This window comes from Electrona antarctica, assembly GCF_951216825.1.
Source record: "Electrona antarctica genome assembly, chromosome: 20".
NCBI lineage: Eukaryota > Metazoa > Chordata > Actinopteri > Myctophiformes > Myctophidae > Electrona > Electrona antarctica.
This window is the reverse complement of record NC_136801.1, coordinates 24,992,723-25,004,024: the sequence shown is the minus strand read 5'-3', so window position 1 is coordinate 25,004,024 and position 11,302 is coordinate 24,992,723. Positions and strand designations below refer to the sequence as shown.

The 11,302-nt window shown below is 43.4% G+C and overlaps 1 protein-coding gene across 1 annotated transcript; it reads right to left on the bottom strand.

The window, feature by feature from the left end:
- Positions 1 to 4,970: 4,970 nt before the first annotated feature.
- LOC306912986 (gamma-crystallin N-B) lies at positions 4,971 to 9,580 on the bottom strand (the record flags this gene model as incomplete). The annotated part of the gene is made up of 5 exons (XM_079489474.1): positions 4,971 to 5,106; positions 5,433 to 5,578; positions 6,027 to 6,183; positions 6,917 to 7,008; positions 9,560 to 9,580. The coding sequence occupies 5 exons, from the start codon at positions 9,578 to 9,580 to the stop codon at positions 4,971 to 4,973; spliced, it is 552 nt and encodes a 183-aa protein (XP_079345600.1).
- Positions 9,581 to 11,302: the final 1,722 nt, after the last annotated feature.

The window sequence follows — 11,302 nt, the reverse complement described above, 5'->3', positions numbered from 1 at the left end:
TAGCAGACCTACAAGCTCGTAGCGCGCCACTCGGTGGCGCGCTATGAGCTTGTAGATCTGCTATTTTTCAATAGCTAAATTATAACAATGCTTAAAACACCAAAAGGGGTTCCCGCCCAAAATGGTTTAAGGTTATTGTAGCAGTCAATTTATATTGGGGGTCGGGAGGGGGCGGGGCGGGGGTCCCGAGACATTGCCAAAGCATTTCCGGGGGTCCCCGGCCAAAAACGTTGAGAACCCCTAGTGTAGAGGGAGAAAAAAGGTTGGGAACTGCTGAAGTTGTTCACAGCATCCAGTTTAATGTGTTGTTTTGACTGAAGAAAAAAAACTTGACCTTTTTTGTTTTTTATTATTATTTTGATTACATGTATGTTCATGTAATAATGCTAATGTGCTGCAGTTGTCACAGCAGATAGAGGTTTGACATTGGTTTCGTTTTGTGTATTTTTGACTTCATGTCAATAAAGTAATGAATGTTAAACACTTTTTATAATGAACTGTTCTCTCTGTGTGTGTGTGTGTGTGTGTGGGGGGGGGGTGTTGTATTACTCCACAGGTTATTGCACTTTTTGCTCCACTACAATTCTTTGAAAACATTAGTTACGACCAGTTAACTTTGTAGATTTAGATTTATTACAAAACATACATTAACCTCCTCGGCCCTAGACTACAATGTTTGTTGGCTATTTGATTATAGCAGATTAAGCTCACACACGTGTCGCATCATCAAATATTGTGTTTATTTGATAAACTTGTTTCTGAATTGGACAGTCTATTTGATAAAGTTATTTTTGATTGGACAGCATATGATTAAGTTGTTTTTGATTGGACAGCCTATACGATAATGTTTTTGATTGGACAGCATATTGATAAAGTTGTTTTTGATTGGACAGCCTATATGATAAAGTTGGGTTTTGATTGGACACAGACAACAGATCGCATCCAGGCGGTTACTTTAATAACTAAACTCTGCAACAAAAGTGAAACTTAACTTTGGTTCATTATTTCTCCACTTTAATAATACCAATTGGTATTGTATTTTATATCATTTTAATCGTTGATTAGTCACCTTTACAACGAGGTATAGATTGTAAGGATCGCTCGTTGAAGGAGCAACACAGCTAATCGTGTGGGTAGCGCCTCCAAAAAATGTGCCAAAATGGCAAGTGGTTACTTGATATTCAACCTTGCTTTGAGTTGCTTAGTGGATTGGATGATTGCACTCTCGCACAGTAATAAAACACAGGCCACTGGCTCTCATCCCGATATCTCACTGCATTTGAGATTGCCTTCAATGATGACAACCTCAAGTTCTGTCTTGCCTGTGAGAGAGATACTACCCCATACTATGCCAAACTGTTGCAGCTGCTTTTGCAGCTTCCACCCGCTACTGAGTTCCCTAACATGAGTGTAAAATTAATAAAGTGTAAAAATGGCCAATATGTGTTTTTTTCCTTAATACTGAGAGTGCAATCATCCAATCCACTAAGCAACTCGAAGCAAGGGTTGAATACCAACCATTTGCTATTTTGGCAAATTCTTTGGTGGCGCCACCCACACGTTTAGCTGTGTTACTCATTCCACAATCCTTACTGTTGTAAAGGTGACTAATCAACGATTAAATTGGAATTATTAAAGTGGAGAAATAATGGACCGAATTTAAGTTTCCGAACTTTTGTTGCCGAGTTTATAATGGATGTGGTCATCTGGCGGTGGGTGCAATATAATCCGCTATTCCGGCACCACTACATCTAAGCATCATCATCATCTGCTAGTTGGCTCGAGTCTGTCAGCTCTGCTCTCAGTCTGAACTAGGCCTGTCACAATCTTATCCTGTCCTAAAATTGGCTAATGGGAGGGCAGGACAGGAGGACCTCTGACTCAGCCATGGCCATCAAGAGGTCCCACTGCAGCTACGCCCAAATATGGAGTGTGTTGTCTAACCTCAGTGTGTCGTTATGGCATCAGCCGCAAACAAATCACTCAGCTCCATATAATATGGGCACAAAAGGCAGAATGCCCATATATGAGTATATCTCCATATATGGGCATAAAATGCACATGGACTGACAGATACAGATCTGGCGGTCCACAGCCACAGTTCTGACCGCTATGGTTTTGAGACCCAGGTAAAACAAATAAGTTGTCCAAACTTGTTTTGTGCGCCTGAAACATCTATATACTCCAGGACCTGGCTAAGATATGTATGCACTTCATTTAGCGGAGAATATCTCAACTGTTCTTGGCTAATATGACCCCCGTGAAAAACTTAGAACTGTGAAAATGTCTCTTTTTCGGGCGAAATACCCGGAAATGACCACACCCTTTTTTAAACGACCGCTACTTCAAACGGCTCTATCTTCTAAACAGATTTCTTGAGGTGCTCAAAATGTTCAGAATACTCAATAGTAGGCAACAAAGTGCAGACGGTGTGTGGGTCTTTGTGCACTTTATGTGCATTTTTCTGAATACTCAATAGACCATATGCACACGGTGGTCATCTTTCCACAAGTTAATGGCAGGGTGGAAACTAGCTGCAATTTGCCAATGACCACCCATACATGCAAACAGACAAAGTCCTATCTAATTGTATTAAATTACGTCAAACTCACCAACATTGCAGCTGTACGAAAAGCTTGAATGATCCTCTTACTATCTGCAAAGTGTTTGTTTCATAAAAATCCACCGTAGACATGTTATAAGCTAGTTTATGTCAAAGAATTCCTTGCAGGTGATTTTCTTCTAAGTGTTGGAGTTTGGAAGCGCTCGCTTTCAGTAAAGCAACCTCCTGCTTTTTTGATTGATTGATTGAAGAATTTATTAACAGTTTGCAGAATTACAGTACATTTCAAGCACAAACTCAATACAAAGGCTGTTAACTGTGAGTGGACGACCCAATTAAGCATTACACTTGTTTCCAATAGGGTCCACCATGTTCAAATCATCAAAACATTTAGAGACGTTCAAATAGACACTTCTATAGACAGAACAGGAATTCATCATAAAGGAGGTAAAAAGGGAAAAGAAACATATACAGTGAGGGGGAAAAAAAGGGGTGGGCGGTGGGGGGGGATTCACGCTCAGCTCCGTTAATTTGTTTGTTTTCCTTGGAGGAGCTGCGTTGGGTCCCCAAGTTTGCTCAGTGGCCATACCTTGAGTTGGCTGTGTGGCCGCGACCGTCTCTTGTGTTGTCCATGTGTTCGTGTTTGAGGGATTCCGTGCAATGCCTCCTGCATTATGTGCAAATTCAAAACAGGTGGCACGCAGGGCTGTTGAGGGATTATCCAACGAGCGCTAACAAACGCCAACAACAGAAAAATCACACCCGTGTGAACTGAGTGGTGCAACTCCGTTTGGGAGTACCCGGTGGGTCCCCGGAACCTCCAGACCCACAGGAACGCGCCCAGGGTGCCGGCCCGATTCCGGCGAGCTGCCCCACGTCCGAAACAGGTCGAGAAATGACAGAGTCACTGTGTGGGGCAATTAGCAGACACCCCTCTCTCTCTCTCTCTCTCTCTCTCTCATTGTAATTAGAAGGCAACAGTGCAACACTATCTCTCTCTCTGTTTCTAGCACAACACTCCTTGGAGTGGTTGCACCACTCAAAAAATCACCTGCAAGGAATTTCTTGACATGAAGTAGCTCATAACATGTCTACCGTGGATTTTTATGAAACAAACACATTGCAGATAGAAAGAGGATAATTAAAGCTTTTTGTACAGCTGCAATGTTGGTGAGGACATAATTTAATACAATTAGATAGGACTTTGTCTGTTTGGATGTATGGGTGGTCAATGGGAAATTGAGGCTAGTTTCCACCCTGCCATTAACTTATGGAAAGATGACCGCAGTGTGCATATATTTAAACATGAGTATTCTGAATCCATTTTGAGCATCTCAGAAAATCTGTAGCTCCAACGGTTTAGATTGAGGCATGTTTTCAGTGGCGGTTATTCTAAAAAGGGCGTGGTCATTTTGGGGTATTTCGCCAAAATGAGTTCCTAAGTTGTTTGCGGGGGTCATATTAGCCAAGAACAGTTGAGATATTCTCCGCTAAATGAAGTGCATACATATCTTAGCCAAGTCCTGGAGTAATAAGATAAAATAATTTATTTCTACAGAAACTCTTGCTAATGTTGTTAACTAACTAGAAGTTCACATGCCTTCTACGTGCTCACGTCTATAGCTTAAAAAAGATAAACACAGGCATTCAGTTCCTGTTTCTGTGCCGTGTTAAAAGGCTGTTTTCTCTGAATCTAGGCTGCATCTGCCGTGTTTCAGCAGAATGCGGACATTCTGGGATAATTTATGATGTTGTGCTGTGTCGAGGTTACAATATTAACACTGTATTGTCGCTTGGAGGGTCAACACAGTAGCTCACATATACTGTAGCAGGGTCAACATTACCCAAAGGTATCAGTGCAGGTCGACCATAACAGAATGGTTAGAGAGCCTGCCTGGGAAGCTGAAACTCCCAGGTTCAACTACAGGCCTCAGCTAAAGTGATTTGAGGCACCACCCCTGTAGCGCCTGCTGCTCCTCTTACTTATGATATTGGATATTATTATTATTATTAACAGGCCCTCAGTCTCAATACAATCTTCTTATAAAAAAGAACACACACAGACACAGGAGGTTTTTGATTAAAAACATGTTCCTTTCCTTCTTTTTTCTTTTGTTTTCTTTTATTTATTGTACATTTCCAGAGTGTTCCAGAGGAGTTCAGAGTTCACTCGTGGTCTGGGTGGGGGGTGGGGGGGAGGGGGCAGGGCTTTTTGGCTCAGTTGTTCGGGTAGAGGGGAGAAAGAGTCGACGACCCCACAGATGGACTGCATGCTGGTGTTATAGCGGGCGGAGTCAGGTGTTTGAGGGGGGGTGGGTTAGAAATAGTTGACGACCCTGCGGATGGACTGCATGCTGGTGTCGGGGGGGGGGGGGGGGGGGGGGGGTCAGGTGTTAGGAGGCAGCGTTTAGAAGTAGTTGCAGACCCTACGGATGGACTGGATGTTGGGGTTCTGGGCCTGCCACTCGTTGTGGCTGCAGTAGTTACCCCTCTCGACGATGTACATACGACCACGGAAGTTAGGCTCCTCGTACATCACCCAGCTGCATGGAGAGAGAGAGAGAGAGGTGTTCATGCTTTGCTGTCATTAATTGGCACACCTAGAAGTGTAATATTGCAATTATACAGTTTCCCTTAAAAACAAATAATAATTAAAAACCTTCAATTCTATTTCACTAAAACTAACTATTAAAAAAAATCACTACTTTTTAATGACAGATGTAGCCAATACGACTGGAAATGTCCCTAGAAAATATCTCGCCTAGACCACCCAGAGAGCTCCGCTCTGGGAGAGCAGCGAGACTCTGCACAGCTGATTTTTATGTTTTGAGTAGGCCTTCATGCTCGTTTTAAGTCGTGTGGTTCTTACGCTCCGTCTCCATAGACTCTGACAGAGTTGATGCAGTTCTTGGAGAATCCGCGGCTCTGCAGGAAGGGACAGTCGTCACAGATGTCCACACACTGACCACTGAAGTTACAGGCCTCGAACAGCTCTATGCGATAGTGCTCTCCGTGCTGAGGGACACACAGAAAACAGAACACATAAGCAATAGTCCATATACAGATGGGACATCTGACAAAGGGCCTGTCGTTGGCGAGAGAGAGAGAGAGAGAGAGAGAGAGGGTGTAAAATGAAACCAAATGGACCCTGATGGGTCCATTTGGTTTCATTTCATGCTCTCAAGAGTTACATTTTTGTTAAACACCTGCATTACTTAATTTACAAGAAGTCTACAGCATTAGAAATGTAAAATAATTGTGTTGATCAACGTTTATCATCATCAACCAACATCAATACTTGATGAATTGAATTGTGGACAAAAACTTAACCAACGGCAACAAAATATTGTCTGAGAGGCTAAATCTCATCAAATGGTGGTCCGTGGCTCAAATGCCGAATAATGAATGGGCCTTGATATGAAAAGGGTTGAAAAGCACTGTATGTCATGACAGATCTCCTCACCATGCGGATGGGCTTACAGGAGCCCATGTGGTCGTTGTGGGAGTTCCAGCGCTGGAACTCTGGGTACTCTCCGTGTTCCAGGATGTACTGCTGACCCTTAAAGTCGGGATGGTCGTAGCAGACCCATGCTCCGCTCTCAACTCTGATAGAGTTCACCCTGTAAACATAAATATACATATTTAGATAAATATATATATAAAATACATACATCTAAATCCTTGATTCTGATTGGCTTGGTTTAAAAAATATATATATAGGAGAAGATTATATATATCAGTATATCAATCACAGGTGCAATTGTTTCTACAGTGGTGCAGCTGGTCAAGGGAAGGGGAGCGCTTCTTTTCCTTACAGGCCCCAGCCGTGCGGAGGCTTCTAAGCATCGACCGTGTGGAACGGTGAGTGACTGAGGGGCGTTGGGCAGGGCTTGTAAGGAAATTGAGCGCTCCCCACCATTCCTCCGCAATACCCTGGGATCCGAACCCAGGTCTCCCGCGTTGAAAGCCAACATCTTAACACCACTAGCGTAAAGGGAGAGTTCCTCCCTTAACCCGGTGAGAGCTATTATGCTTTTGGACATCTAGGACTATATAGCCTGTTGACAATTTCGTCAACAAAATGAGACTAAAACTATACGAAAATAGCCGATCTACAAGCTTGTAGGTGACATTGCATGCTGACAGCGGGACATGATCATTTAGGATTCTGCCTCTGTACGTATGCTACGTCTGGGTTTGAGAACGCCACTTCCTCATGAAAGTGTGGGGGCTATACGGACATCGTCCAATGACATCACGGCCGGGGTCTCCTGTCACGTCAAATGTGGTGTTGTTTGGTCACATGTCACTGTATTACGGTGTGTGCGTGCGTGTGTGTGTGTGACGTGTCACCTGTTCATGAAGCCACGGTCCTGGAAGTTATCACAGTCACCTCTGACCTCCAGCTTCCTTCCTGTGAAGCATTTGCCTTCAAAGAAGCAGATCTGTGATGGACAGACAGACAGACAGACAGACAGACATATATTAGATTGTAGGTAGCGTCACCAACTGTCCCTCGAAATACAGTCCCTTATTGAACTGATAAGGACCTTGTCTGTCTGAAAGGATTTCCTGTTTACAAGTGTTGCCATGTCTGCGTATTATAATCCACCTTAGGCTTATTTTTCTGTCACTTGTAAATATTGGTAGTTGCGGGTTGCTTTTTGTTATTACTTTATATTCAAAATAAAATTAAATAAAATTCAAAATATTTGTGAGTTAGATAGATCTGCTATTTTCAAATAGCTGATGTAAAGAGTAAAAACTTGCCATTTAGTCACTTCTTTTGAGCTTGTTTTCATAGACCTGCTGCTGATTATCTGCATTAAATATGCAGCCTACTAGGTCTAGGGTGGAAGTGACCACATATTGACTGAAGCTGCAGGAGGTCAATGGCACCGACCTGTAGCTCCGGGAGTCTATCACACATGCAGGCACTGTCATACAGAAATGGGTGGGCAGGCCGAACGGTCTATTTGACCTATTTTCGAGTGCAATATTAAAAGATTTAACACTGGTACAGGTAGAGTTTCTACATAACGTATTAGGTAAAGGAGGAGTCATTTTATAACGGATATTGTACATTTCTGTGTTGTCACTGCTGTCGTATCCTACTGGCTCACCTGCCAGTGAGGATCCCCCACCGGGAGGACGTACAGAGCCTCTGTCCTACTCCTTCCACCCTCTGCTGACAGGTGAAAAATGTTTAATCGGCTGCAGAATGTATGCAGAAGCGCGTGTGATAATATAGGGAGTGCGCTCCTGTTTCTGTCTTTACTTGCGTGTACTGTACACACCATCTTTTAAACTACGGTCATTAATGCTTTTAAACATAAGAGGAAACCAAAAACAGCTTGAGGTGTGTGTGTGTGTGTGTGTGTGTGTGTGTGTGTGTGTGTGTGTGTGTGTGTGTGTGTGTGTGTGTGAGAGAGAGTGCGCTTCTGTTTCTGCGTTTACTTGCATGTACACACATCGCAAACCAAAAACTGCTTGAGGTTGTGTGCGTGTGTGTATATGCATGTTTGTGTGTACAGAACAGTACAGTGAGTACAGTACAGTGAGTACAGTACAGGAGTACAGTACAGGAGTACAGTACTCTGAGTACAGTACAGTACACACAGTAGCCTACAGATCACTGTATGGTACAGTACAGACAGACTTCATTACAGTATAGTAACTATCACAATACAAGAATATAGCTGCACCGCTCACTTCACACAGGTGTGATTATTTGTTTACATAGACTTTTTTGGGGTTAAAATCTGTTTAGTTGTTATCGCATTTTAGTAACAAAATGTACAGTTGATTTAGTGTCAAATGTGCATTGTTTTGTTTTTTCGTACATATCTGTTTCAATTTGTTTGGACAGTGGAACTTTACACTCTTTCAGCGTGTCAATTCATCTTTTAATTTAGGAACTAAGTGGTGGTTTCTTTAGCTGTGTTAATTTAAAAGTTGAGCATGAACACACCAGCTAAATATAATATAAAATAACTTTTATCTTTTGTGCTTTTGCCTTTGAATGAAGACTTTCCACCCTTCTCCACTAGTCCCTCCCTAACATTTTAGTATAGTTTTTATTTGTTCAACGAAATTGTCAATATATTTATTCTTTAATCATAGTTTTAGCAATAATAGCTTGGTTTTTATTTACTTTTTGTTTAGTTTTCGCCAGTGAAAAAAGGTAGTCGATGAACATTTTCCCTTATAGTTTAAATCGACAAATTTAACACCGGCACTCACTCACACACCGTTAGGAGATTAGGATTTGAGATGTTTATATTTAATCATAGTTTTAGCAATAATAGCTTGGTTTTTATTTACTTTTTGTTTAGTTTTCGCCAGTGAAAAAAGGTAGTCGATGAACATTTTCCCTTATAGTTTAAATCGACGAATTTAACATCGGCACTCACTCACACACCGTTAGGAGATTAGGATTTGAGATGTTTATATTATACAGTATGTATTTTATCATACATTTTATATTATTGTTCATAATAATAATAATAATAATAGTATGCTTGTCACTCTGGATCTTATTCAGAGATAAATGCGGTGTCTCTCCTTGTCCCAAAATTACACCAATGCATTTGGAAGCAATAATTTGTAGCCAATCCACAAGTTTGGCTATTTTCACTGATTGTTAGATTGATTTTATTTGTATTATTATTCTTTTTTTTTTTTTTAATGTAAGGAATCTTTTTGATTATTATTATTAATTTTATTGTGGAACATTTCTGACAAACGATCACATTCTGACCCAGCCCTCTGCTATCTGTTCAAATTAGTCGAGGCATATTAACATAGCTTGCTTTTTAGCAGACATGAAAATTAAAAATATATATGTTTTAAAGATATTTTTAAATATATTTTCGTGAACGGAATTGACAAACAGATGACAGATTTGTGTCTCGGCTTTCGGGAGGTGTTGTTCCAAACTCTGTATAGCGTTAGGAGATTGTGGAACAACAACTTTCCGTTAACACACTCACTCACCTTTCCGGAATACTGAGACATGTTTCTGGATGTGGTCCAAATCCTCTCCCCACAGAACCAATAATGACTAGGCCTCTAACACTGTAACCGCCAAAAAGTTGGACCACCCAATTTATACTGAGGGGGGGCAGGGGCGCGGCCCACCAGGGGGCGAGGCCTCCCAGACCTAACAAAAGGCAGGGGGCTTTCAACGGTCTGCTGTGTGGGCACTTTCCCTTCAGTCTCTCCTCGGCCCAACTACCGCTGATGCTGCAGTATGTGTGTGTGTGACAGAGAGAGAGAGATAGAGAGAGGGGGGGAGAGAGAGAGAGAGAAAGGGAGAAATGGCGAGAGAGAGTGTGTGTGTGTGTGTGTGTGTGTGTGTGTGTGTGTGTGTGTGTGTGTGTGCGTGTGCGTGCGTGCGTGCGTGCGTGCGTGCGTGCGTGCGTGCGTGCGTGCGTGCGTGCGTGCGTGCGTGCGTGCGTGCTTGCGTGCGTGCGTGTGACAGAGAGAGAGAGAGGGAGAGGGGGAGAGAGAGAGAGAGAGAAAGGGAGAAATGGCGAGAGAGAGTGTGTGTGCAGTGTGTGTGTGTGTGTGTGTGCAGTGTGTGTGTGTGTGTGTGTGTGTGTGTGTGTGTGTGTGTGTGTGTGTGTGTGTGTGTGTGTGTGTGTGTGTGTGTGTGTGTGTGTGTGTGCGTGTGCGTGCGTGCGCGTGCGTGCGTGCGTGCGTGCGTGCGTGCGTGCGTGCGTGCGTGCGTGCGTGCGTGTGAGTGCATGCTTGTTTGTGTGAGTCAAACTGGGTGACAATAGAATGTGCTTGGCCTGAGCTTTGCAGGGTCAGATATTGAACACGCCACACGCTTCTCTGCCGGCCGGCCAGCGATACATACATACCTGTGTGTGTCTTTACACCTTGAAAACTGTGTGATGTGACAATAAAGTTGATTCTGAGGTCAAGGGTCAAAAGGTCAAGAGCAGAGGGTCAAGAGCAGAGGTCATTCCAGGCAGTGGTGGAAAGTACCTACCTGTATATGGCTGGGAGCTCTATACATAGGACAAGAAGTACCCTGAGAGAACAGTCCAGAGCATGAGAGATGGGCTATTCAGGGTCGGAAGCTAACTATGACCAGTTAGTGTGCAGATGGAGCCATGATTTGAGGTCTTTCCTAAATCTTGCAAGAGAATTTAGGGATTTCAGGGCTGGAGGGAGTGCATTCCACAGAGTAGTGGCTGCGTAGTAAAAAGCATTTTTTTCCCTTGAGTGTCCTGAAACTGGGGGGAACTAGATCATATGAACTTCCTCTGGTTGAGTACCTGTGAGCATCCCTCACTCTGGGCAGGTAGCCCAGCAGGTACTTAGGAACAGAGGCATAGGATCTTGAAGACCAGACACAATGAGAGCTGAGATACTCTCTCCTCCACTCTTAGCCATCCCAGGCTACAAGTGGGCAGAGGTAAGATGAGACCTGGGGTTCAATTTTAGTAGTAACCTCACAAGCTTGTTTTGGGAGGTCTGCAGCTTTGTTTTCAATGGCTTAGAGTGTGTGTGTGTGTGTGTGTGTGTGTGTGTGTGTGTGTGTGTGTGTGTGTGTGTGTGTGTGCGTGTGTGCGTGCGTGCGTGCGTGCGTGCGTGCGTGCGTGCGTGCGTGCGTGCGTGCGTGCGTGCGTGCGTGCGTGCATGCATGCGTGTGCACGCATGTGTGTGTGTGTGCGCGTGTGTGTGTGGGCACGTGTGCGTGTGTGTCTCAACAAACCACGTCCAACC